The sequence below is a fragment of the Macrotis lagotis genome, chromosome 4, assembly GCF_037893015.1.
Source record: "Macrotis lagotis isolate mMagLag1 chromosome 4, bilby.v1.9.chrom.fasta, whole genome shotgun sequence".
Classification (NCBI taxonomy): Eukaryota; Metazoa; Chordata; class Mammalia; order Peramelemorphia; family Peramelidae; genus Macrotis; species Macrotis lagotis.
Window position 1 is genome coordinate 82,690,463 of NC_133661.1, and position 25,008 is coordinate 82,715,470.

Genomic DNA, 25,008 nt, shown 5'->3' on the forward strand with positions numbered 1-25,008 from the left:
TGACCTCCTGGCTGTTCCTAAAACAAGATCCTTCATCTCCAGACTTCGAAGATTTTCACTGTCTATTCCTCATGCCTAGAATTCTCTCCTTCCTTATTCACACCACCTGTCTGTTTTTGAGATTCTTTCCAATTCCATCTAAAATTCATCTTTTATGAGAATCCTTTCCTGTTTTCCCTTGATTCTAGTGCCTTCTTATTCTTGATTATCTCTCATTTGTCTTGTTTATATCTTGTTTGTATATAGTTGTTTTTATATTATCTAATCTATTAAGACTGAGCTTCTCAGAGCACAGACTTTCTTACTAACTGCCTGCTTTAGCAACTTTTTCATATTTCTGGCTCATGTATAAAACTTGTTAAACCTTTGGACTTGGTTGTTCACTCTCCTTATCAGGTTTAGTACAGTTTTGTGTTTTTTTTTTTGGCAAAACAATGGGGTTAAGTGACTTACTCAAGGTCACATGGCTGAGTCTAAGTATTAAGTTAAGAATCTGAGGTCAAATTTGAACTCAGGTCCTCCTGACTCCAGAGCTAGTGCTGTATCCATTGTATCACCTAGCTGCCCTGCCCCCATACTGTTATTGTTTTAAAAAATATCTAAACATAGGACCTTAGATTCATCCTTGTTAAATTTTATCCCGTTAATTTTGGTTTATTATTTAGGCCTTTTGAAATAATTTGGGGTTTTGATTCTCTCATCTCTTGTTTTTAACTATTAGGGGAAGAAGTTATGACCTTGCATTACAGACTTGCCTCCTTGCCAGAGTTGCTTGTTGAAATGTTGTAGGTCTTAGACTAGTCTTTACAGTTACCAGGCTCCTGGCCCATATTTCTCCACCTTGACAGTAAAGATTACCTGAAATAATTTTCAGATTTCATATGTAAAATTTAAGTGTATTTTTAATCATATTGTCCTGATGCAAAAATGAAATAAGATGACTTGATTTATTCTTATTAGATTTTACTGACCTTTATCAAGTACTAAAATTTTTTATAGTAGTTGGTATCAAAGTTATAAAATTTTGAAATTCAGCTTTTCAACACTTTTAGATATTACTTCAAATTTACAAGTTCATTTTTATCCTTTATCCTGTCCTTTGGGTAGTATCTCTTCTATATGATTTGTAGAAGTAATTTTGAGAGGCCACATCTACAATTTTTTTCCCTCTAGTATCTGTAAATGCAGAATTTGTACCTCTAGAAAATTAAATCTGCTAAGAAAGTTAAATGTTCTTAAACTGGTTCCTAATCTGTCTTGGACTTGAATTCTCTCTTAACCATGCTTGTTATTACCCATTCCAGTTGTAAACTGTTCCTGGTAGAGGAGACAGAAGCAATAATAGGACTTGAGTTTTTCTTTTATTCTCCCTATATCATCTTCCCCAAGTAATAGGTCTATCTCTTTCTTATTCTTATTCCAAATACTTTTTTTTTTAATTAAAGCGTGTTTTGTTGGCTCTTGCCATTTTTAAGAGTTGGTTCATTTTAATCTTAAGTATAGCTTACAGTTCTTTAGAAATGAATACTTTTGGTGTATGTTGAGGAAGGAAAAATATCTTGAAATCATCTTGGTAATTTAAAGTGAAATTAACACGAGGTGTAAAAAAACAGTTGCATGGCAAATGAAGATGTTAAAATACTAGCATGCAAAAGAAGACAGCCTGAGTAGCAGCAGCTAATGAGAAGATCTGTGTCCCTGAAAAAGGACAGGAGAGGGGGGCCCTTTGCTCAGGGAGGAGTCATCTTGTCTAGTAACTTCCTACTTTAATTATTTTTGCTAATGAGGTACTAAGCTCATGTTGAAGGAGTGTGGGTGCTGTCAAATTACAGGTATAACCAAAGTAATAATTTCACAGGCTCTTCAAGTGTTGCTGTTTTACACACAGTTCATGCCCTCTTAATTGTGGTTGATCTGGGGAAAAGATCTCAATTATTCAGCAGCTGATATCAAACTTATTTGTTCAGTACTGCACTCTTGTATTGCTCTTCAATTATGTATTCCTCTCACCTTTTGTTTGTTAGGCTAAAAAAGTTTTTTTAGAATCTACTATTATTTTGAGGACTTAACTTGTCACATGTGCTTTTGCTTTATAATTTCTTGTTAGGACTGAGATTTATATTGCATGATTTTTTTTTTTATACTAAAAATACCAGGTGTAAGTCTAATGGCATGATTTTCTAATGGTTTATTTTCTGCAGAGTCATTAGATGAGTTGACTGAGCTAGTTGTGAAGTTATTTTCTGAAGTAGAGAACAAAAATGTCCCATTACCAGAATTTCCAGAACATCCTTTCCAAGAAGAACATCTTAGGGTGAGTAAACATAGTTTTTTCCCTAGACATGAGATTATAGGGACTTAGCTAGAGGAGATTAGAAGAAAACTACCTTTTTTTGGTACTGTTATTTATAGGGCATAATTTGGATATATTTGATACAATGCTGCAGTAAATGTAGTTGTAGTGAGTGTAACATGAAGAGAGTTCAATAAATTGTAGTAGTTCTTTTCCAGTGCCAAAAATTTGAACTTTCTTAACAGTAATAATTTAATTTTTTTAACATTTTGCAATAATAAAATACTTTCACTTACATAATCTCATTTGATATCACAACAGCCCTGAGGAGGTAGATGGTAAAAAATATTATTATCCCATTTTACAAAATAGTAAACTAAGACCCCCTCAAAAGTTAAGGGACTTACCTAAAGTGTCACATACCTTGTATAAGCGATAGAACTGGGATTATAGGACTCCAGACCTCTTTGTCCAATGCTCCTTTTGATTAATGAAGTAAATTGAAATATAAAGAAATTCTACAACTGTGATTCTTGTTAATTTTATTTAATTTATAGTTGATTTGAACAAGAAATCTATTTCTAAAATTCAGTTTCTCCCAAAGTTTTAGTATCTTAAAGTCTTGTAGTTGATGAATAAAGAATTCAGTGAGTTTTTGCTAGCCTAATGTCTTTGTTTATTTTCAGCAACTTTACAAAGTTGTACCCATTAAGGACATTAGAAATCTATATGTTACATTTCCAATACCTGATCTTCAGAAATACTATAAATCAAATCCTGGTCATTATCTTGGTCATCTTATTGGACATGAAGGTCCTGGAAGTCTCTTATCAGAACTCAAATCAAAGGGTAAGTCACTTGATAATCAACTTCTGGATGTTGATTTCCTAGCATGTCAGAACATCACATTTCTTTTTTTTATAAAGATTTTATTTATTTTGAGTTTTACAATTTTTCCCCTAATCTTACTCCCTTCCCCCACAGAAGTCAGTCCGCCAGTATCTACATTGTTTCCATGGTATACATTGATCCAAATTGAATGTGATGAGAGAGGAATCATATCCTCAAGGAAGAAACATAAAGTATAAGAGATAGCAAGATCAGACAATATCAGTTTTTTTTCTAAATTAAAATTAATAGTCCTTGGTCTTTGTTCAAACTCCACAGTTCTTTCTCTGGATACAGATGGTATTCTTCATTGCAGACAGCCCCAAATTGTCTCTGATTGTTGCACTGTTGGAATGAGCGAGTCCATCAAGGTTGATCATTGCCCCCATGTTGCTGTTAGGTTGTACAGTGTTTTTCTGGTTCCGCTCATCTCACTCAGCATCAGTTCATGCAAATCCCTCCAGGCTTCCCTGAATTCCTATCCCTCCTGGTTTCCAATAGAACAGTAGTGTTCCATGACATACATATACCACAGTTTGCTAAGCCATTCTTCAATTGAAGAACATTTACTTGATTTCCAATTCTTTGCCATCACAAACAGGATTGCTATGGATATTTTTGTACAAGTGATAGAACATCACAGTTCTTAATTCTGCCAGTTGTTCCCTAAGATTGCTATGGAGATTGCTTTAATTCTTCTTTAAATTTGAGATAAGGACTTTGAAATTGGTAGATTTTTTTTTAAATGTCAATTTGATGCCTTTTTCCAGTATTCCTTACCCTTCTCCTCTCAAGAGTCACTCCATACTTTTAAGAGATGATCTTTTTATTTTTATTTATTTACAACAATAGGTTTAAGTGATTTGCCCAAAGTCACACAGCTAGGCAGTTATTAAGTGTCTGAGGTGAGATTTGAACTCAGGTTCTCTTAACTCCAGGGCTGGTGCTCTATCCACTGCACCACCTAGCTGCTCTGAGATGATCTTTTTAAAGACAAAAGAAAAAGAAAAAATTGGCAAAACTAAATCACTAATGTTTGAAAACGTGGTTTGCCATACTGGACTTCCACCTCTACAAAGTCAGAGGGTGTCTTATATCTCTCTTCTTTCAAGTCATGCTTTGTGTGTCATTTTGCAACATTCATTTTTTTATTGTGTTTTGATTGATACCATTTATATTGTAGTCATTGTGTCTAGTTTTTCCAACTCTGCTTACTTTATTTACTATGCATTATTCATACAGATCTTTTCATGCTTATCTCTGTTCATCATGTTTGTCATTTCTTACAACCCAGTAATATTCCTTTATGTCCATGCACCATACTGTTTGTTCTTATTCCCCAATAAATGGTCATCCACCTTGCCTCAAATTCTCTTGTCATCACAAAAAGTATTGCTACAAATAAATTAACGTGTATAGTGACTTTTCTTATTAATCCGTTTCCTTGGGTTATAAGCCTGTTAGTGAAATCTCTCTTTCAAAAATCATAAATATCTTAATTACTTTATTTGCATACAGTAATTCCAAATTACTTTTCAAAATGATTGTACTGATTGGCAATTCCACTATATCTTACCATATCTACAACATTCTGAAGGAGGGTATTTTTGGCTCCTTGCTTTCTCTTTATTGTCTTGATTGAGTTTAGTAGCTAAACTTACGGAAGGGATTCATGATTTTATTTTTTCCTCATATCTTGAAGTGTAAAGAAGATGGAAAATAAACAATGAAACATAAAATGAGATGTTATTTCAGTGAGGTCAGTAAGTTGTGAGATCATTTTTATGTGTATGGAGTGAGGGATGAGCAGAATCATCCACAACTGGCTTGGCCCTAGTTTTATCACTGACTATAAATTTGTAGAATTTGTTTGTGTGTGTGTGTGTGTGTGTGTGTGTATTGGATTTGATTGATTGATTCTAGTCAGTATTCTTATTTATGTGACTATTGAGTACCATTTTACAGTGCTTAGCATAGGATCAGAGAAAGCAGGAAGGTATGTAGAATCTAGATTTGGAATATTTAACCCTATTTTGTTCTTTTGTTCACCTTGAAAGGTAGATGAATAAGTTTTGATTATGAGAAAGGTGAAGAGAGAAGCCATGTATTGAATACAGGGTAGGACTACCATGGGCAAATTAATTATATGTGTGTGTGAGTATATATATATATATGAATATATAAATATAATTATATATATATATATAGTGAGGATAGATATGTATTTACAAGTATGCAAATCTGCATGCCTCTGTCCATATATGTATGATGTATGGTAATATCAATAGTTATGGTTATTTGTCTGCATTGAAAGGAGCAGGAGAAAAGATCACATTGTTTCCCTTTGTGCATTGCAGGTTGGGTAAACACTCTTGTAGGAGGTCAGAAAGAAGGAGCCAGAGGTTTTATGTTTTTCATCATTAATGTGGACTTGACTGAGGAAGGACTTTGTAAGTATTACACCATTTGCTTTTTTTTGGTATTTGGATATTTTATTTATTTTTCCAATTACCAAGCAGAGATAGTTTTCAGCAATGATTTTTTTGGTAACATTTTAAGTTTAACATTTTTCTCCCTCCCTCTCTCTCTCTCTCTCTCTCTCTCTTCCTTCCCTCCCCCACTCCCTGACAGAAAGCAATCTCTAGTATAGGTTATACATGTACTATGTTAAGCATATATTCATTCAGATTAGACATATTATGAAGAAGAATCAGATAAAAAAGGGACCATTTGCTTTTTGTTTTTGAGGAAAGTTTATCTCTCATGGTTTATCTTTTACATTCTTATTCCATGAATATAATTTATATTGCAAATCTATAAGCTCTCAAATTTCTTTACAAGTTTACATTTCTAATTTTCTCATATAACTTGGCCTTCATGTCATAGGTATTTTTGTAAATGAAATCTATGACATCTTGGAAAATGTTAACCCCACCTATCTTTCGAGTCTGAAGTGGGGCTGGTATGTAGCCCATGTTCTTAACTCCTTTCCCTTTTGCTTCTCGTCTCCTTATGCTGGTATTCCTGGGGCTGTTGCTCCTGTAGCATCTCCTTTGAAACTTAATTGATTCCACGGGCCCAGAATACCACCTCACAGGAGAGCTTGGGCCATGCCACCAAATCGCTGGGAGGTGAGGACTTCATTTCTAAGAGGGACCATATTCTACTTGCCTTACTTTACCTTAGGAGTGGGCTCACGGATTTGAAGGATACAAGGACTGAACGGTTTTTAAGTGTGCCCCTTTTTTCCAGTACATGTTGAAGATATAATTTTGCACATGTTTCAATACATTCAGAAGTTACGTACAGAAGGACCTCAAGAATGGGTTTTCCAAGAGTGCAAGGTACATTTGTTTCACCAAATATTTTTTTAAGGAGCTTATCTATATTTTACAATCAATACTTGTGAATTAATTTAGATTGAAACTTATCAGTTGACCCAGCTGATATTTGAAATTGTTTTATTTTTTTGATTTTAAATAGTGGTAGAATAGCTATAGTTCCCTATTGTTAGTTGCCTGAGGCCCATTTAGCTTATAATCTTCCAAAGGGGAAAGAAGGAACCAAAACCCCTTCTTGGAAGAAACCTAGCTTCTATTGATCTGGTTACCTCTCAATCCCTTGTGCTGCTCTGCCCTGGCTATTGTCTCATTATCAGTGGTAAATACAATCATTCTCTTATTCTGTTCAATAAGTATTTAGTAAATTACTGGTAAACTTTCAGGAACTTATATTGAAAAAGTTAAAAATGTTTAGATAAGCAAAGTTGAGTAGCTTTTTTTAATGTCAAAATTTTTATCTTAAAAATTTTTTTGGAAAAAATGTGGCTTTAAGATTATTAAGAATGACTTTAAGAAATAATACTTAGAAATAGTCTGGCTGTCATGCTTTAAAAGTGTGACTATGTTTTAGAGGGTTTCTTTTAAGATACTTTGACTTAAATAAATAAAATTTATAAAATTCATTTATTTTAATATGAGGCACATTTTCTTTACCTAAGCAGACTCTTGATCATTGGAGTCAGCTTTGGCATTAACAGTTGTGTTGGAAGATCCTTTTTTTTTTTTTTTTTTTTTTTTTGGTGTTATTTTCTTGACTCACCAAGATCAGATTTGGGGTACGGCACATTTTGCATAATATTCTGTTTTCTCATCACTTTTTTTGCTTAATAGAGATCAATTTTCATTCAAATTTTGCCTAGTTTTGCTTTTTTTGTTCTATGTTCTATGAGGGTGAGCAGAGTTGTTACAGAAATGTAAAAGGTTATTTTCTCGTTTGAGTTTATGTCTCTGGACTATGTTTCCTCAGATTTGTATAAAATCAATTTAGACAAAAAAAGGATGCTACTCAGAAAATTGGTAAAATCTAAAATTACAAGGTATTCATATATGAGAACCAAAATACTGTTGCAGTATTGCAGACTATCAGAATTGATTTACTGTGCCTAATTGGATATATTTTCTGTTTTAGGATTTGAATGCTGTTGCTTTTAGGTTTAAGGATAAAGAGAGACCTAGAGGTTACACATCTAAAATTGCAGGAATACTGCATGTAAGTAATGTTTAAAAACAGTTATGTGTAAGATATTTTGAGGTTATTTAGTATATTAATTTTGATGATTTCATTAATTTCTGATACTATAATCTAGGAAAATTTATGGGAAAGATTTATGAGGTATGAAACTTGAGTGACTAAACTTTGGTGTTGTAAATTTTAAAAACTCCCTTCACCTAAGATTCTCTGAGAAAAAAGTGATTTACCTCCCACTTTTTTTTTTTAACTATGGATACAACTTTTCTTATTTTCTGTATGAAAATTAATTTAAAACAAATGTCAGAGGTAGTCTGGGCCCAATGAATGAGAACTGACCTTGGAACTTCGAAGCCTTAGGTTCACCTTTCACCTTCAATGCATAATGAGTATATGAAACTGGCTATTTAATTTGTCCATATTTTAGACATCTGAAACTATTAAATTATAGAGAAAGGACTGACTATAATGTCTGAAGAAGTCCTGTATCTGAAAGTTTCCTATATCAATGAAATCACTGATTCTGGACCAATTTCTATTCCAAAAACAAATAATCTGAAAAAGTTAAGATTAAATCCCTTGCTTTTGTTTTAAAAAAATCCTAAAATATGTATGTGGTTTGATTCCTATGTTGTCAGTATTATGTGGACCAGTAGTGAGATGGTATGAACTTCCCCAATTGCCAGGTGGCCTAAGTCATCATCCTGGGAACTGTGTCTTCTTGTGCCCTAGAACTACCAATTAAATACTCAGCTGCTTATCCCAGGAAGTCCATTTTCTCAGAAAGATGCATGTCCCATCCACCAAAAAGAACAGAAACTTTTTGAGAGCACTTACCATTTATAAGACTTGTAATTTTCCTAGCAAAGCCTTTGTCAGTTTTCTCTGAGGGGAGAATAAAGCAAGGTGATTGATTTGAAAGAAACTTTTAGGATTTTGGAGACAGCTAGATTGGAGTTGAATTTGTACAGTAATTTTTGTTATTATTGATCTTGAAAAATGCTTTGGATTAAGTACTCTGTGGGTCAAATCCCCTCATTTTACAGATGAGGGAAATGAGACCTAGAGACAGTAAATGACATGCCCATTTTTCAGAGCTAGATTTAGAATCAAGGTCCTACGTCTCCAAATTTAGTTCCAATTATTGAAATACAATTTGTGATCATGACTTTGAATTCTTGAAAAGATTTTATCCATATGCTTATTTAGCTCAGTCTTTGGCCATTCTCACCCCTACTCCTAAGGAGGAGATTCACATGACTATCAAGTCCTGCCTTACTGGCAGAGCAGTTTGTGCCCAGTAGAGGCCGGGAGTCTATTGCTAATTGAGTTAGTCATTTATAAAATGTCCTGCAGGGGCCAGCGTTTTACCATCAAACCTTTATTTCTAGAGCAAGCTGTGACTAGTCTATCTCACATTTGTATTCAAACAAATGACATATTGCCTTAAAACAGGCTAATTCATGGTATTAACTCAAAAAAACATCCAAAACTATGACAAAGAAGAGAAAATTAGAAGAAAAAGTTAATGAAAGTCAAATCAGTTCAAGGAATTTATTTAGTTGTCTTAGCATCAGGTACTGTGCTCAGCAAAAATAGTCTCTGCCCTCAAGGAGCTCACCATCTAAAGGGGAAAAGACACCCTGTAAATAGCCCTGCACAAACAGTCTCTCTGAGCAGGATAAATGGTAGGTTTCTTCTTGTGAAGCTGAGCTTTCAGCTGAGACTTTAGGGAATCCAGGAGGCATGGGAGAAAAAACAGGAGAATGGCAAAGGGGTCAGGAGATGAGAAAACTCCAGGAGGCCAAAGTTGCTGGGTCATAGAATACATGGAGGGGTCATCAAGAGGAGAGGAGGAAGGGAGGAAGGGGCCAAGGTACAACGGCATTTGTATTTGCCCCTGGAGGTAATGGACTACCACTGGAGTTTGAGAAGAGGAGAGGGACACAGTCAGAACTGGACTTTAGAAGAGCAATTTAACAGCTGAGTATAGGATGAATTAGATGGGGAAAAACTGGAAGCAGAAAGACTTCTGAAGTATATTTCAGGCAGAAGTTGATTCATTAGGACCCACACCAGAATGTTGGCAGTGTGAAAGAAGAAAAGGGGCTGAATCTAAGAGATCCTGCAAAGATAGACATTACAACAGTACTGGGTCACAGAATAAATATTCAGGAGGTTGAGGGTGTAAAAGAGTGGAAAGTAGAGGATGACATCTAGGATTCTAGCCAAGTTGATAAAGATATTGGAGATGCCTTTAGCAGTGATAGGAAAGTTAAGAAGAAGGAAGCATTTAGGATTGGGGAAATATAATTAATATAATGAAATAAGAATGTATTTGATGTGTATTTTTAGCTCTATATGGCTATTTAATATCTTAATATGTGTTTTTATTTTAAAAGTATTATCCCCTAGAAGAAGTGCTTGCAGCAGAATATTTGCTAGAAGAATTTCGCCCTGATTTAATAGAGATGGTTCTCGATAAACTGAGACCAGAAAATGTTCGGTAAGTCATTTCAAAGATGACAGTATTATAAATTACATTTTAGAAGACAAATGAAAATCAAAATAATTTAATCAGAAGAAACTTTGTTGTCTTTAATGACCTTTTTATATGATCCAGTTTGTATCAAATATTCAATAAAAACTTTATTAACAAAATTTAGGAATAAATTGGTAAAAAAAAATTGGTATAATATTTTATTAACATTTTAATTTAGCTGTCATTAGCACTTTATCCCCATTTAAAATTCTGTTTTAGTAAGAATCTTTCTAGACTTCATTATATCCCTCTTATATACATAAGAGGTTTCATATGTATATATGAGAAACCTCTTAAAAAGAGATTAAAGATCATAATTTATCCTTTTCTTTATGATTCTGTCATAGAGGCACATAAAACAGTGTAACAGGGAACTTTGGAGTCAGAAGGATCGTAGAATCATAGGATTTTGAAACATTGGATACCTGAAATTATCCAGACCGGTCACTTTTTATTTTACAGCTGAGGAAAGTCAAGTCCAGAGAGGTGATTCTTCCCAAAGCCATTCATCATTAAGGCCATGAATTATTGTGTTAAGGCTTCCTTTTTTCCATTTCCTTCCAGAAAATCAACTTAGCTACTACTTTTTCTATGCTGTCTACCTGCTTCCTTCTCTTCCCCACTCCAGCTGAAAGTAATCCCTTTCTCAGATTTTCTAAGAGCACTTTCTCTGTCTTCATCATATCCTGTCTTTGCATTTCTCCTTATAAATTCTTTAGAGTAAGGACTGTGACAACTTTAAATCTTTTATGCCTAGTGCCTCGTGAAATTTCCTACTTTGACTGGTGTTTACTGAATCTTTGTTAGTAGTTTGTAATATATGAGTTGTTTTTCTTCCTTGCTTTTGGTAGAAAGGCCTGCCTTTGGAATTCGTATAACCTTTGCCTCCCACCTTCTACATTGACTTCATGTACACTTGTAACAAGATTGATTACCTAATTTCTCAAACAGCAGGACTTGGCTTCTTTCATTTAATATATTTAATAAACTTACTTTGCAACAACTAGTTCAGTTTTCTTGAAGACTTTTCTTTTTTAATTTGCTCCTTGGACTGACTCTACTTTAATCTGAAATCTGGAATTTAGTGGAGAACTCCCTAACAGTTGGAGGTGTTAATTTAATGTTAGAATTTTAGACTGTTGGATGTGAGAGTTCATCTAATCTATCCTCTCTCATTTTACTCATGAGGAAACTGAGGTCTAAAGAGATGATGATTCCACATTAACACAATGAAGATCAGAATGTCATTGCCATTGTCTTGCACTTACATGTCAGCTGTCTTGATGAATTTCCCAGTTTGACCTGGAAGCTTTATTAATTGTTATTCTCAGTTAAATCTGTGACTGTGCTAAATGTATGCAACCTTGTGCCACAGACTGTGCTCTCCAGACTACTGAAGTTTAGTTATAAAGTACTTCCAGGGGCAGCTAGGTGGTACAGTGGTTAGAGCACTGGAACTGGAGTTAGAAGGACCCGAGTTCAAATTCAGACTCAGACACTTAATTACCTAGCTGTGGGACCTTGGGGAAGTCACTTAACCTCATAGCCTTCCAAAAACCAGAAACAAAAAAAAAATACTTAGAACCATGTTTTGGTAATTCCAAAGACCAAAGATCACCTTATACCCCATACTCAAGGATTATTAATTTAATTTGCTTTGTCAGTTTTTGATGACTGATTGAATCTTGGGTTTAAATCACATTGAGAAATGAAATTCTATATTTAGCTTTTAGAAGTGTTAATTTATATAGAAGAGGAAATATCCTTACTTTAAAACTAAATGCAAGCTAGTATAGAAAAAAAATAGGTCTCATCATAGGACTATAGTGGACATATATTTTTTCCTAGTGGAGTACAAAAGGTAATCATAAAGTTAATAAACTTAGTAGAATTTCTTGTTTGGTTTATCCATTGGTACATGAAGTTCAACAGTATTAATAAATATTAAGGATAGTCCTTATATAACACTGAATATAGCATCAGATAATTCCTTTTGCTAGATAAGTTTAGAAAATTTGACTGATCTTCCTGTGGAGGTCTTCTTTTAATTTGATATTTAATCCAGTATGGATGCTGTGATTTCATTAGTGTAGGTAATGCCAGAGGAGAAACTCCTTCTGCCAATGCAAATTGACATGTAACAGTGATCCTGTTAAGTCACTTGCCCTTAAGGTCAGCTGGGCAGCAGGCATCAGAGGTGCCTCTTGAATCCAAGTCTGCCTAAACTGCTGTGTCTCATATACCAATATTGGTATTAAAAGGAATGGAGAGCAGAAGGGTACTTCTTCCTCTGGTGTGTGGCTCTAATGTCCTCCCTTTGAGAACTCTCTGCTTCTAAATCACTGTGCCACCTCACCAGCTCAGTGACCTAACTGCTTATCTTCTATCTGGCATAAAAGCTAGAGTTCAGGTGATGATTGGAAGGGTTCTTCCAGGGATCGGGCAAGATCCCATCACAGACTGGAATTCTTCTCAATTCATTCTAAACTTTTCTATTTTAATACTATTCTTACTGTAGAAGATAAAAGCAAAATAGAATATAGTGTTTTCCTTTTCTGTGTTCTGTGTTCTATTTCTGTGTCTTCTCAAGCATCAGACCTTTTTCTTGTCTTTTTTGCTATTAATATAGCTCATTTAAAGCCCATTTTGGTATTTTTTTGGTATTTTTTTTCCCCTTGATCTTCTTTAGGGAGGACTTTAACCTTTAGTTTATGTTACTTTTGGTTGTTTTTGTCTTCATGTTTATCTTTCCATCTACTATGCATGTCCTTTGAAAAATCTGAACTTAAAGCTATGCTTTGAACATAATAAACACTTGTTTTTTGACTGAATTAGTGAATTTTCCATTCATAATTACTGACTTATTTATTTATTTATTTGTTCGTTTGTTTGTTTGTTTGTTTATTTTAGATTTTTGCAAGGCAATGGGGTTAAGTGGCTTGCCCAAGGCCACACGGCTAAGTAATTATTAAGTGTCTGAGACCAGATCTGAACCCAGGTACTCCTGACTCCAGGGCTGGTGCTTTATCCACTGCGCCACCTAGCCACCCCATTACCTGATTTTTATAGTTTTATCTGTGTCCTTTTCCTCCTTCCCTTTTAAACTCCATTTTTAAGCCTTTTTTAAAAAATCATGTTTATGAATTATCTGATAGATTAATTTTCCTCTGCTTCCTTGAGGTGCATTCTTTTTTTTCAAAGACATAATCCCCAACTAAACGATTAGTTGGAAATAACCACCTTGGTAGATTTCTACCAAGGACTACAGTCTCTTGAGATGCTTTCCAAATTTCGTTGGACTGTATTACTTATTGATTAATGATCCATTTGCCAGCAGGTGGTATTTAGTGGCTTTTTGGGGCCTGAGCAGGTTCTCTTTAGCCTACTTCAGGGACAACTGTATTCTTTTTGATTTGTCATGTTTATCTACAACTGCTCTGTATTCTCCAGTAGGGAATCTCATTACTTGTGCATCTTTTCCTTCTGGATGCTGTAACATGACTTTTCTCATCCTTTAGTACTCAAAAGCCCTCTTTGGTAGCCAAGTGTAGCATGAGATGTTGCTGCTGCTTTTTTTTGTTTATTTTAAGGTTTTTTTGCAAGGCAAATGGGGTAAAGTGGCTCGCCCAAGGTCACACAGTTAGGTAATTATTAAGTGTCCGAGGCCGGATTTGAACCCAGGTACTCCTGATTCCAGGGTCAGTGCTCTATCCACTGTGCCACCTAACCGCCTCTGATGTTGCTGCTTCTTCAGAGTAGTCAATCCCTTATTAGTAGAACCTCATTTCTTACTTACAGAAATTCTTCTTTCTAAGATGTTACCTTCTACTATTCATTAATTTCCTGACATTAGTTAGTTCCCCTTGGAACTTGGTTCCTGCCTTCTTTCTTGTTTCATTTTCATCTTTGATTCTAGAGTGTCTCAGCATCCAGCATAGTGCTCAGTACAGAATTAGCACTCCAAAAAATGCTTGCTTATTTCATCAGTTCTAGTTTAGGAATTGTTTTATCCTTTCATTTAGGAATTTTTTTATCCTTTCATTTAGGAATTTTTTTATCCTTTCATTCAAAGCAAAAAGAAGTTTTTCATACCTTAATAATTCCTCTGATAGCAGGTATACTATGCGTAGAGGAGATCAAATTCACCACTACTTCAGATAAGGAAAGAAACATATACATGGAGTGTGAAAGCCACTGCAACTTGGCCTGGAGTCTGAAAGCATTTCTGCATCCTACTAGGTGGTTTTTTTTTTTGTACTAACAGGATTTTTTTGGTATCTAGATCAACTAATAGTTCCTCATGGTTGTGTTGATTTATAAGGTTCCTTTTTTTGTTCATTTTTGTCCTTAGGGTTGCAATAGTTTCCAAGTCTTTTGAAGGACAAACAGATCAAACAGAAGAATGGTATGGAACACAATACAAACAGGAGGCTATACCAGATGAGGTCATTGAGGTAAGCTTAACAAAAATTAGTGAAGGTTTAAAATAAAGCAAGAAAAAAGTTCTTTCTTCTTTCAGGACTTGAAACATTTTTAAAAGCTATAGTTTTTGGGTTCAGTTTTGATCTATGCATCCCCCCCAATAACAAAAGGTGGTAGTCACAAGGATAGAATGGAAGTGCTAGTCTTAATAGGTTGTAGGAGGAGGGCAGTAGAGAAGAAGAAAAAGAGGATAGAGGAGAGAGATTGTTTTTAGGATTTTTTTTCAATGTAGTTGCCTTTTCTGGCATATACCATCTGAAAAAAGGCAAATTGGGGGCGGCTAGGTGGCGCAGTGGATAGAGCACTGGCCCTGGAGTCAGGAGTACCTGGGTTCAAATCTGGTCTCGGACACTTAATAATTACCTAGCTGTGTGGCCTTGGGCGAGCCACTTAACCCCATTTCCTTGCAAAAAAAAAAACTAAAAAAAGAAAAAGAAAAAAGGCAAATTGCTTTTAGGATTTTTTTCAGTGTAGTTGCCCTTTCTGGCATATACCATCTGAAAAAAAGGCAAATCTTTAGGGTGCTTTGACAATTTCTACATTTTTCACATATTTACAGAATGGGAGCTCTAGAGTTTTTTTTTTATTGTGACAGAAGCAATTCTGTCAGATCCATCAATCCAAGATTTACATAAAGTTGAAACCTCATGTTCTGGTACTCTCTCTCCCTTTTGGTGGTAATGTGTGAGCTAAAGACTTAATAATTTAAAATAAACTTTTAGCAAAATTTTATCTCTAAATAGTAGTCATTAACATGTAAAATCCAGAATAAATAGAAGCAAGCTTAATGAAATGTGATTCTTCATAATAATCCTAAACTCTAAATTATTCAAGAATTTTAAAGATTAAATTGTAACCAAAAAATGCCCTTTTCTATTTCTTTTTCTGAGATTAATTTTGCTTTATTATATATTTTCTAATTTTTTAATTTTTATCTAATTTTATTTATTTTTATATAATTAGCGTGTGTGTGTATATATATATATATATATATATATATATATATATATATTGCAGTGTGTGTGTATATATTCTGATTCTATTTACTTCACTCTTTTGCCTTTGTTACTCTTCTCATATTTATTCCTCCCTTAGCACAGGAATAATCCATTATGTTTCTGCAAGATTTAATCAGACCTTCCCTAGTCAGGATAGATGAGGACATTTATAGGTTTTTTTGTTATTGTATGTAAAGCTTACTATGGATAATTTTTCCCCTTGAAATAATTTTAGATAGGTCATGGTATATGAATAGTCTCTTTAAAAACAGTAAAACTAATAATAACTCTTAAAACAAATTCTTTGGCATTGTCCAGCTGGCAGTAGAAGGAACATTGGCCTGAGGAGTTGGGAGCAGCAGCTCTGAACCAGTACCAACTCTGGCAACTCTAGCTCTTAGAGGTTTTTCTTCACCTTTTGGGGGCCTCCTTTTTCCTCCCCTCATCTTATAAACTTGAGAGACTTGGACTAGGCAGTTTCTATAGACCTTACTGTGGTTTTATCATTACTTGTAAAATGTTACCTGGTCCCCACTCTTCAATCTTCATGGAGATTCAGGCTGTTATTACCTGCTGACAAGACAGTCCTATTTGGGTGAAGGGGAATTGATTGCTGTGGCATAAATTTTCAGCCACCACAACTCTGAGTGCTTGTGACTTGATTTGGTAAATGTGATCAGAGAGCCAGAGGGTCAGAGTGGTGTAGCAGACAGAGGATGATAGGGCTTGGGACCACCTTGTGATAATGTCCATACATCATTTGCAGCATTCCAGGTTCCTTACAAATCTTGTCTCAGTTGGTCTTCATGTCCAACCCTAGGAGGGGGTGCTATTATTATTCTCATATTTTCAGTGAAGTAACTGAGACAGGCAGAAGTTAAGTGACTTGCTCAGGACCTCATAGCTACCATGTGTCTGAGGTAGGGTTTAAGTCAGATTTTCTGACCATGTACTAGGACACCCCAGCTGCTCCTATCCCAGCATTCAAGGACTGGTTCTGATGCAGCCTAATTGCGGGCTTTGAACAAATCACTTAACCTTTCGTTGTTCTAGACCACTCTCTAAGACTATTAAATTTCAGAGCAGGTATTGCTAGAGGAAGTACTTAACAGGAAATTGCCTATGCCAGTGAAATTAGAATTCTGTTCCTCTTAGAAGAAGGGAGTTTTTAGTGATGAAATTCTTTAAGTATTTAAGTGAGATGAAATCAGAATTATAACTCATAGGAGGAAGAGCATGATCTTTAGTGTAAATACTTATTTACTGGAAGGGGGACCCTGATCTATAAAGACACTGGACGTTGGGATGATACAGTAGGACCACTGGTCTTTGAGAGTCAGAAGACACAAGTTCTCATCCTAGCTCCACTGATTTTATAGCCAAGGAAGTCATTGAACCTTTCTGAGACACATTTCTGTCTTAGAGTAGTAATACTTTGAATTTTATATTATGTCATAGGGTTGTTTTGAAGAAAATGCATTACCATACTTACTAGAAACAAAACTAGTTGTGATACAGATTCAACTAAGAGATGCAGAGACCTCTACATCCTAACTTAGAATCAGAATTTGTACATATTTCAATATGATCCACCAGCTTTGTATGGAGCCCAGCCTTAATTAACCTCAGTCTTACCTCTATGTGACTATTTAAAAGGCCAGTTGTGAGTAGAAAGTTGGAGAAGTGGTTTGCCCCAGGTCTTGAATATAGGCTGATGTGTTAGAGAAATTCTAGCTAGACTGACCATGAATCAATGGAAAGAACTAACTTTCCATATCTAAAGATGGTCAATTTTAAAAATGTGGATAGGTGAGTTGGTAGATGAATTTAGTCCTTGGACTGCTCCCTGCCCTCTACATATTTCTTTTATTTTAACCATACACAGTTTATTAATGGTTTATTTTACATTAATGATCTGGGACTGGTTAGTTTAGTTCCATATTATACTATGAAATTAAAGAATCATGGTCATTTCTCATGGGTACTGAACTGAATTTTTTTCCATTACCATTATTTCTTAAACAAAGCAAGTGAAGGGATCTGGTTACAAGGGTTGTTGAGGAGGGTGTAACTGTTTATCAACAGATCAGCATGAAATCATTAGGTCTTTAGTAGTAGTACTTTATCTCGTGGTAAATAATATCATATACATGCTTTGATAGAGTATTGCCTAAAATCCTTTTTACAGAGGAGAAATTTGAAGAACTTTTGGACCTATATAATTTGTTCTCATTTTTACTCTAGAAATGGAAAAATGCTGACTTAAATGGAAAATTTAAACTTCCCACGAAGAATGAATTTATTCCTACAAATTTTGAAATCTTGCCACTAGAAAAAGAAGCAACATCATACCCTGCTCTTATTAAGGTACCATTGGAGTTTGTGTCTAATAATTTCAGTACTGGGTCCAATCTAAGGAAAACAATATAATTTTTCTTGATGATAGCTTGGCATTCAGAGTTGTGTCCCATATAGTATCTGTAATCTCAGAGATTGTGAGAACTAATTTATAATTAAGCCAACAAAACTTTATAAAAGGCTAAAAAATAAGTTCTTTGAAGAAAGATGAAAAGAGAGGAGAAAAAATGTTAAGTACTTTACTTGAATTGTGTATAGAAAGTGAGTTTTCCATTTTTCCAGTAATCACTAAATAAAAGGAAATTGAGTTTATGCTTACATTTTAAAAATTATGTGGAAATTTTGTATAACCATAGAATTGCTCACTAAGATCAGTATTTGCATTTCTCATTGTTGAAATATTCTGAAGTAAGCTAGATTCTCATCCATCTGAAAGAATGTTCTTTTTTAAATTTTTTTATTTAATATTTATTCTCATTTTGTACAATTTTTTGTACATTAATAAAAGTAAACAAAATACCCCCAAAAAATATAGACTCACTTGAGTGATAAAGTAAAGGGGAGAGAAAAAAATTAAAATTAAAATAAAAAAATTAATAGTAATAATTGTAGTTATGGCCAGGTGGCGCAGTGGATGGAGCACCAGCCCTGGAGCCAGGAGCACCCAAGCCCATATCCAGCCCCCGTACATCCAGCAATCACCCAGCTGTGTGACATTCAAGCCACCCCAACCCCCACTGCCCTGCAAAAACCAAAAAAAAAAAAAGAAAGAAAAAAAGACCCAAAATAAAATAAAATAGTAATAATAGTAGGGGCGCTAGGTGGCAGACAGAGCACTGGCCTTTGAGCCAGGAGCATCCGGGTCCGAATCCGGCCTCAGATACCCAACGATCACCCTGGTATGCGGCCCCAGGCAGGCCACCCAGCCCCATTTCCCTGCACCCCGAAAATAATAATAATAACAATAATAATAACAACAACAACAACAACAATAATAATAATAAAAATGTGCTTCAGTCTGTGTTCCAACACCACCAACTCTGTCGCAGGTGGATCACATTCTTTACGGTAAGTCCATCACAAAAGTTACTTCCATATTTTTCCACCATTGCCATTGCTGATCGCAACTCCCTCCTTTCGTATTTCTCCACTACCATGTGCTATATTTTCTCTCTCCTTTCACTGACTCTGTTGTAGGGTAGCTGGGTGGCACAGCAGACAGATCCCTGGCCCTGGGGCCAAGATTCCCCGAGCCCCCATACCACCCCTTAGGCCCAGCATCCACCTGGCTCTATGGTCCCGGACAGGCCATCCAATCCCAGTCCCTTGCAAGAAGTAAAAAAGAAAATGCGTTATATCTGACCACTCTCCCACCATGGTCCATCCTCTCCTCCTTCATTCACATCACCACCCCTTCCCCCTGTCCTCCCCCCCTTCTTACTCCAGATGCCTGTACCCCATTGAGTATATATGTACCCCACTGATTATATATGCTGTTTCCTCTCCTAGCCACCTCTGATGAGAGCAAAGTTTCCCTCATTCCCCCTTGCCTTCCCCCCCTTCCATATCATTGCAATAGCTCATTGTAATAAAGAAAAATGTTATTATATGAAATATCTTGACCTATTCCTCCTCTCCTTTTTCTTTCTCCCATTACATTTCCCTTTTTTCTATTGACTCCATTTTTACACCATATTTTATCTTCAAATTCAGCTTTCTCCTGTGCTTCATCTATAAAATCTCCTACCTGCTCTGTTAATTGAGAAGGTTCATATGAGTATTATCAGTGTCATTTTTCTATACAGGAATATATACAGTTCATCATCATTAAGTCCCTCATATTTTCCCCCTCTCCTCCAATCTCCATGCTTCACCTGAGTCCTGTATCTGAAGATCAAACCTTCTGTTCAGCTCTGGCCATTCCAACAGGAACATTTGAAATTCCCCTGGTTCATTGAAAGTCCATCTTTTTCCCTGGAAGAGGACATTCAGCCAGTGTGTGAGGTTCTGTCCTCCCTCCTGGTCTGTGAATGACCATAAGTGCCCCCCTCTGCCATGGGGCTGAGGTGGGGGGGCCCTGCTGTTCTATGGGGGGTCTAGACTGCGATCAAGATCTGAATGTGGTCAGAACCCCAGAGTCCTGTTCCAGGGGCAGAGCTCTGCAGTCTCTCTCTTCACTCCCTTCCCTAGGTTCAATGGGCTCAAGCCCTGGGGCTCCTGCTTACCTGCTCTGCCTGCTTCTGTTCCTGGATCTGGACTGTGGTGGCCATGCTGCTTGCTGTGTGGCCTGAGGGCTGGGCTTCACGTGCTCACTCTGGCAGAGGTCCCCCACTGTTCCCCCAATTTGTGCCTGGTGCTTCCCCGGGGTTGTAGCTCAGGAAACTGCCCCACTGCTGTGAGCCAGGGCTCCCAGGAGGCTGAAGTTCTTTCTCTTTGGTGGGCCACCCCTCCAATCCCGTGGACCAGAGCCTTTCTACTCTTTTCTAAGTTACCTTGAGTAGGAGAACTGCCTCATTGGGTCCCTCTGTGGGTTCTGTCTCTGGAAAATTTAGTTAGAGTCCTTAGTTTAGAAGTTTTATGAGAGAGCACCTAAGAGAAGATCCTCTCTTGTCGCCATCTTGGCTCCACCTCCCCTTGAAAGAATGTTCTTAAATGAAAATTCTTAACCTGTGGTCCACAAACTTTTAAAAAATTTTATAATTATTTTGATACAATTTACTTTATTTGTAATCCCATCCATTTTATTTTATTAATTCAAAGATACTGTTCTGAGGAGGGGAGGAATCTATAACTTCACTAGATAGCAGGAAGTAGGGGACACAGAAAAGGTTAGGAGTCCCTGGTTTAGAGTTGCTGCATGAAATTAGGGTTGGGGATTCTGTGATTCAGAGTTCTTTCAGTTCAATGCCAGTTTCTCTCGTTTCTATGTTTTCCCCCCTTAGTTATCACCTGCTATCTTTTAGGATGTTAAAATTGTTTAGAGTTAGCATTTTTCCTTACATGAAATATGACCTTTCTTCTTAAGAACTTTATTCCAGTTCACTCATTTTTACAAATTAGGAAACAGGCCTTCACTAAAATAAAGGAATTATACTAGATTGTAGTTAGCTTTTAAAACCAGGCAGAACAAGTGGAACTTTCTTGGTAGGCAGTAGAAAATTTCTTTTGAATGATTTGCTGGATGAAAGTTTTTGAATAGATTCAGTTTTTACTGAAGGAAGATAAATCTAATAATGATATGGAAGTTGGTTTGGAAGATGGAAAACAAGATTGCAGTAGGATGCAGTAGGGGAGTGCTGAGGAGGGGGACCTGGCTTAAGGAAGTGATGGTGGGAATAGGCAAGAGGGAGTGGGTCTTGGAGAGACTGGGGAGATAGACTTTTATCAGTACTTAATGAGACTTGGGAGAAAGGAAAAGAATTATTGATAGCACCTAGGTTCTGAACAGGTGAAGCTGATTAAATGCTAATGATACTGTTTGCAATGTGAAGTCAAAGTAAGGAATTATTGTGTGTGGTTTTTTGGGTTTGTTTTTTGTTTTGTTTTTTTTTTTTTAGTTTTTTTGCAGTGGGGTTAACTGACTTGCCAAAGGTCACACAGCTAGGTAATTATTAAGTGTCTGACATCAGATTTGAACTCAGGTCCTACTCACTCCAGGGCCAGTGCTCTATCCACTGCACCATCTAGCTGCATGGAAATAGGAATTATTTTAAGGGAAAATGGTGATCATCTCAGCTATTATTTCAGTATAAAATACAGAGAAACAAATTTGTTATACTTCTACCTCTTTGAGTGATTTAGAGTCACTTCAGTTGAGTTTTTAGCTCTCTTATATATAAAAGAAATTCAACTAATCATGCCAAAAATCTTAGGGATTTTATTGTCCTTCAGTTAGAATTAAGTGTAGAATCAGGAAGAGGGTCTTCTGTTACATTCTCTTCCTCTCCCAACCCATGTTCTTCCCACCTATCATTGTTATTCATTCTCCAAAGAGTTGAGGGAGGGAGAATAAGATACCTGTTGATTAAACTCCCCATCATCAAACATCTGCAAATGGGATAGGCAGGAATTACTTCAGTGGCAAACAATAAACAGTTTGCCCCTCCAACTGCATAATAAATTATAAGATTGGGAATTTTCTGTGTGGTTGAACAAATGGCCTTCCAGGAAGCTTGTTTAATATTCCTAATGTCATCTTGGCTACAGGTGAAGAATAAAAACTTTAACATAAACTGCCTCCCTTTGTTCTTACAAAGCAATTTATTTCTTTGTCATAGGACACAGCCATGAGCAAACTCTGGTTTAAACAAGATGACAAATTTTTCTTACCAAAAGCTTGTCTCAACTTTGAATTTTTCAGGTATGTAACACAACAAATTCAGTAACTTTATTTCTTAAAATTTGATATTCTTTCATGCTGTAGGACTAAATAAAAGGAGTTTGATGACAAATTCAGCAACTTTATTTCTTAAATTTTGTTATTCTTTCAGGCTATAGGACTGAGTTGATAAGGATCTGTTTGATCTTCAAAGATATACTGTTTGTTTGATATCCCTTTCTAATAAATTCAGAACAACAGATAATGAGCTGAATTTTCAACTAAAGTATATGTATATTAGATTTTAGGACAGACTTATAATCCTGAGGTTTGTTGAACATGGAGAAGGTTATGTAATTTAAAAAAATGGTAAGTTTTTGAATGGTAAATACTCTTGCCTAAAGCCAGGGAGAGGATGGGATGAATTATTTCTTAAATCTCCATTCTTCCTTGTAAAAATTGCATATTCTAAATACCAACCTATTAAAATAAGTAGAAGGAAAAAGGTTGGTAAAAATGTTTAAGTGGAGGGCGGCTAGGTGGTGTAGTGGATAAAGCACCAACCTTGGAGTCAGGAGTACCTGGGTTCAAATCCGGTCTCAGATACTTAATTACCTAGCTCTGTGTGGCCTTGTGCAAGCCACTTAACCCCATTTGCCTTGCAAAAACCTAAAAAAAAAAATGTTTAAGTGAATAAATTCTCATTTTAGATGTCCATTTAACCAAGTTGACTATTCTAATTGGAAAGATATTTTTATCATCAGGTTTTTATAACAGTAATTTGTTAAGAAATACTTATTACTGAATTTCAGAATTTTTCAAATTATTCTTATAATCAGTGGGAGTTTAAATAGTATTACCTTGATCACTACTCTTTACATATAGTGATTTTTAAATGTTCTTTTCATATTTGAAGCAGGAGGATTTGAAGAGAGAGAATGAGTGTATGTATGTGTGTTTGTGTCTGTCTGCATGCCTATATGTATGTGTTTTGATGGGGAAAGCAAGAGGAATCTCTAAATCTGGGCTGTCCAACATTTTAAAAGTTTTTATTGAAACAATAGACAATATATTTTAATTTGCCTGTGGTAGCTCTGTGGTAGCTCAGCTTTGTTTACTAAAGCATTTAATAAACTCATAGGTGGGCTGCATAAAATCTCTCTGCTGCCTGAATTTTGGACAGTTCTGCTATAAATTGAAAAATGGTATTTCCCTAAAGGTTGAATCAAGATTATGGTAGTACAAAGACTGTTTTATAGCACAAAATTCATAAATGATTTAGAGCTGTACAGATTTGAATACTTTCATCAGATGTTGACTGCTGTGTTAAATTTTGAAGATGATCAAGATTACTACAATGAAGCTAATTTTTTATTCTGATCATTCACATTTAAATTTTTGAACAAAATTAAGATCTTATGCTATTTAATTGGATCACTTATTTATATTAAATTTGGAAACTTGTTTCTTTTATATTCTGACAACTGTCCAGCAAAAGAGATATCTAGATCATCCTTAGTTTAAATCAGTGCTGAGTATATCAAAGATATCAAAAGAAAAGGCAGAAGAAAATGACATTGTATTACTGATCATTCATAAGTTTCTATCTGGAAAAAGTATCCTCAATGAAAACTAACTTAAATACCAAATTTTAGAACATCATCTATTCCTAATCATCATCCATTCTGAACCCACACTTAATTAAAAACTGTTTTATTAGGAGCAAATTTCCATTGAAGAGAATAGGTGATAAAGGAAAAATTAAACAATTTTTAATGAGAATAGAATTATTTTTCTGAAGTGTGGTGATTTTGTTACCTCCATTTTTACATGTCTTTTGACGCTTCCTAAGAGATTTATATTACTCTAATTAATCATTTTTGATAAAAGATTTATTTCCATGTTTTTGTTGTGATTTATGAAGGTATTATGTGATCACATTAAAGAAATTTCTGGCCTTGCATGTTTTGTTGACATAGATCAGTAAATTCTGTCTTTTTTTAGTTGTTTTTTTTTGCAAGGCAATGGAGTTAAGTGACTTGCCCAGGGCCACACAGCTAGGTAATTATTAAGTGTCTGAGGCTGGATTTGAACTCAGGTACTCCTGCCTCCAGGGCCAGTGCTTTATCCACTGTGCCACCTAGCTGCCCCAATTCTATGTCTTTCTAAGGTGAGAATGGACTAACAGCAAGCTACCATAGTTGCCATGGTTCTCTTTGAGGCCAGGGGACTGAGGTAGTTATGATATAATACAGAAAAGGAACACTGGATTTGGATTCAAGATGGTATTGTAACATGTAATTACCCAGTGATCACCTCTGGTGATGAGCCCTTTCTGCACTTAGACTGGTTGATCCTTAACAGACAGCCTTTGACCAGATCTGTACTCAGTGTCCCTTTACCTTGGCAGAATCTGCAAGAGCTTACATGATCCCCTGCTTTTAGAACCCAGGCTCCCCTTTGCCCTTCCCAAGACCTGATAATAAATCCTTGTTTAAAACAAGTGTGAAGATAAACCAAATATGGAATTCCTGATAATGATGAAAGGAGAAGCTGAGTGGCCATGATCTTTTGCTTTGTTCCTCCACTTCCACTTTTC

General features: G+C 35.6%; 1 protein-coding gene across 6 annotated transcripts in view; it reads left to right on the top strand.

Moving 5' to 3' along the window:
- IDE (insulin degrading enzyme) overlaps nucleotides 1-25,008 on the top strand; it is a 97,742-nt gene that overhangs the window by 43,337 nt on the left and 29,397 nt on the right. For all 6 annotated transcript variants that reach the window (XM_074233363.1, XM_074233364.1, XM_074233365.1 and 3 more), the window contains 9 exons: nucleotides 2,202-2,314; nucleotides 2,980-3,142; nucleotides 5,539-5,631; nucleotides 6,434-6,525; nucleotides 7,652-7,732; nucleotides 10,114-10,217; nucleotides 14,605-14,707; nucleotides 17,978-18,100; nucleotides 22,369-22,451. In XM_074233363.1, the coding sequence (XP_074089464.1) occupies nucleotides 2,202-2,314; nucleotides 2,980-3,142; nucleotides 5,539-5,631; nucleotides 6,434-6,525; nucleotides 7,652-7,732; nucleotides 10,114-10,217; nucleotides 14,605-14,707; nucleotides 17,978-18,100; nucleotides 22,369-22,451 (955 nt within the window). The remainder of the gene's footprint in view (nucleotides 1-2,201; nucleotides 2,315-2,979; nucleotides 3,143-5,538; nucleotides 5,632-6,433; nucleotides 6,526-7,651; nucleotides 7,733-10,113; nucleotides 10,218-14,604; nucleotides 14,708-17,977; nucleotides 18,101-22,368; nucleotides 22,452-25,008) is intronic.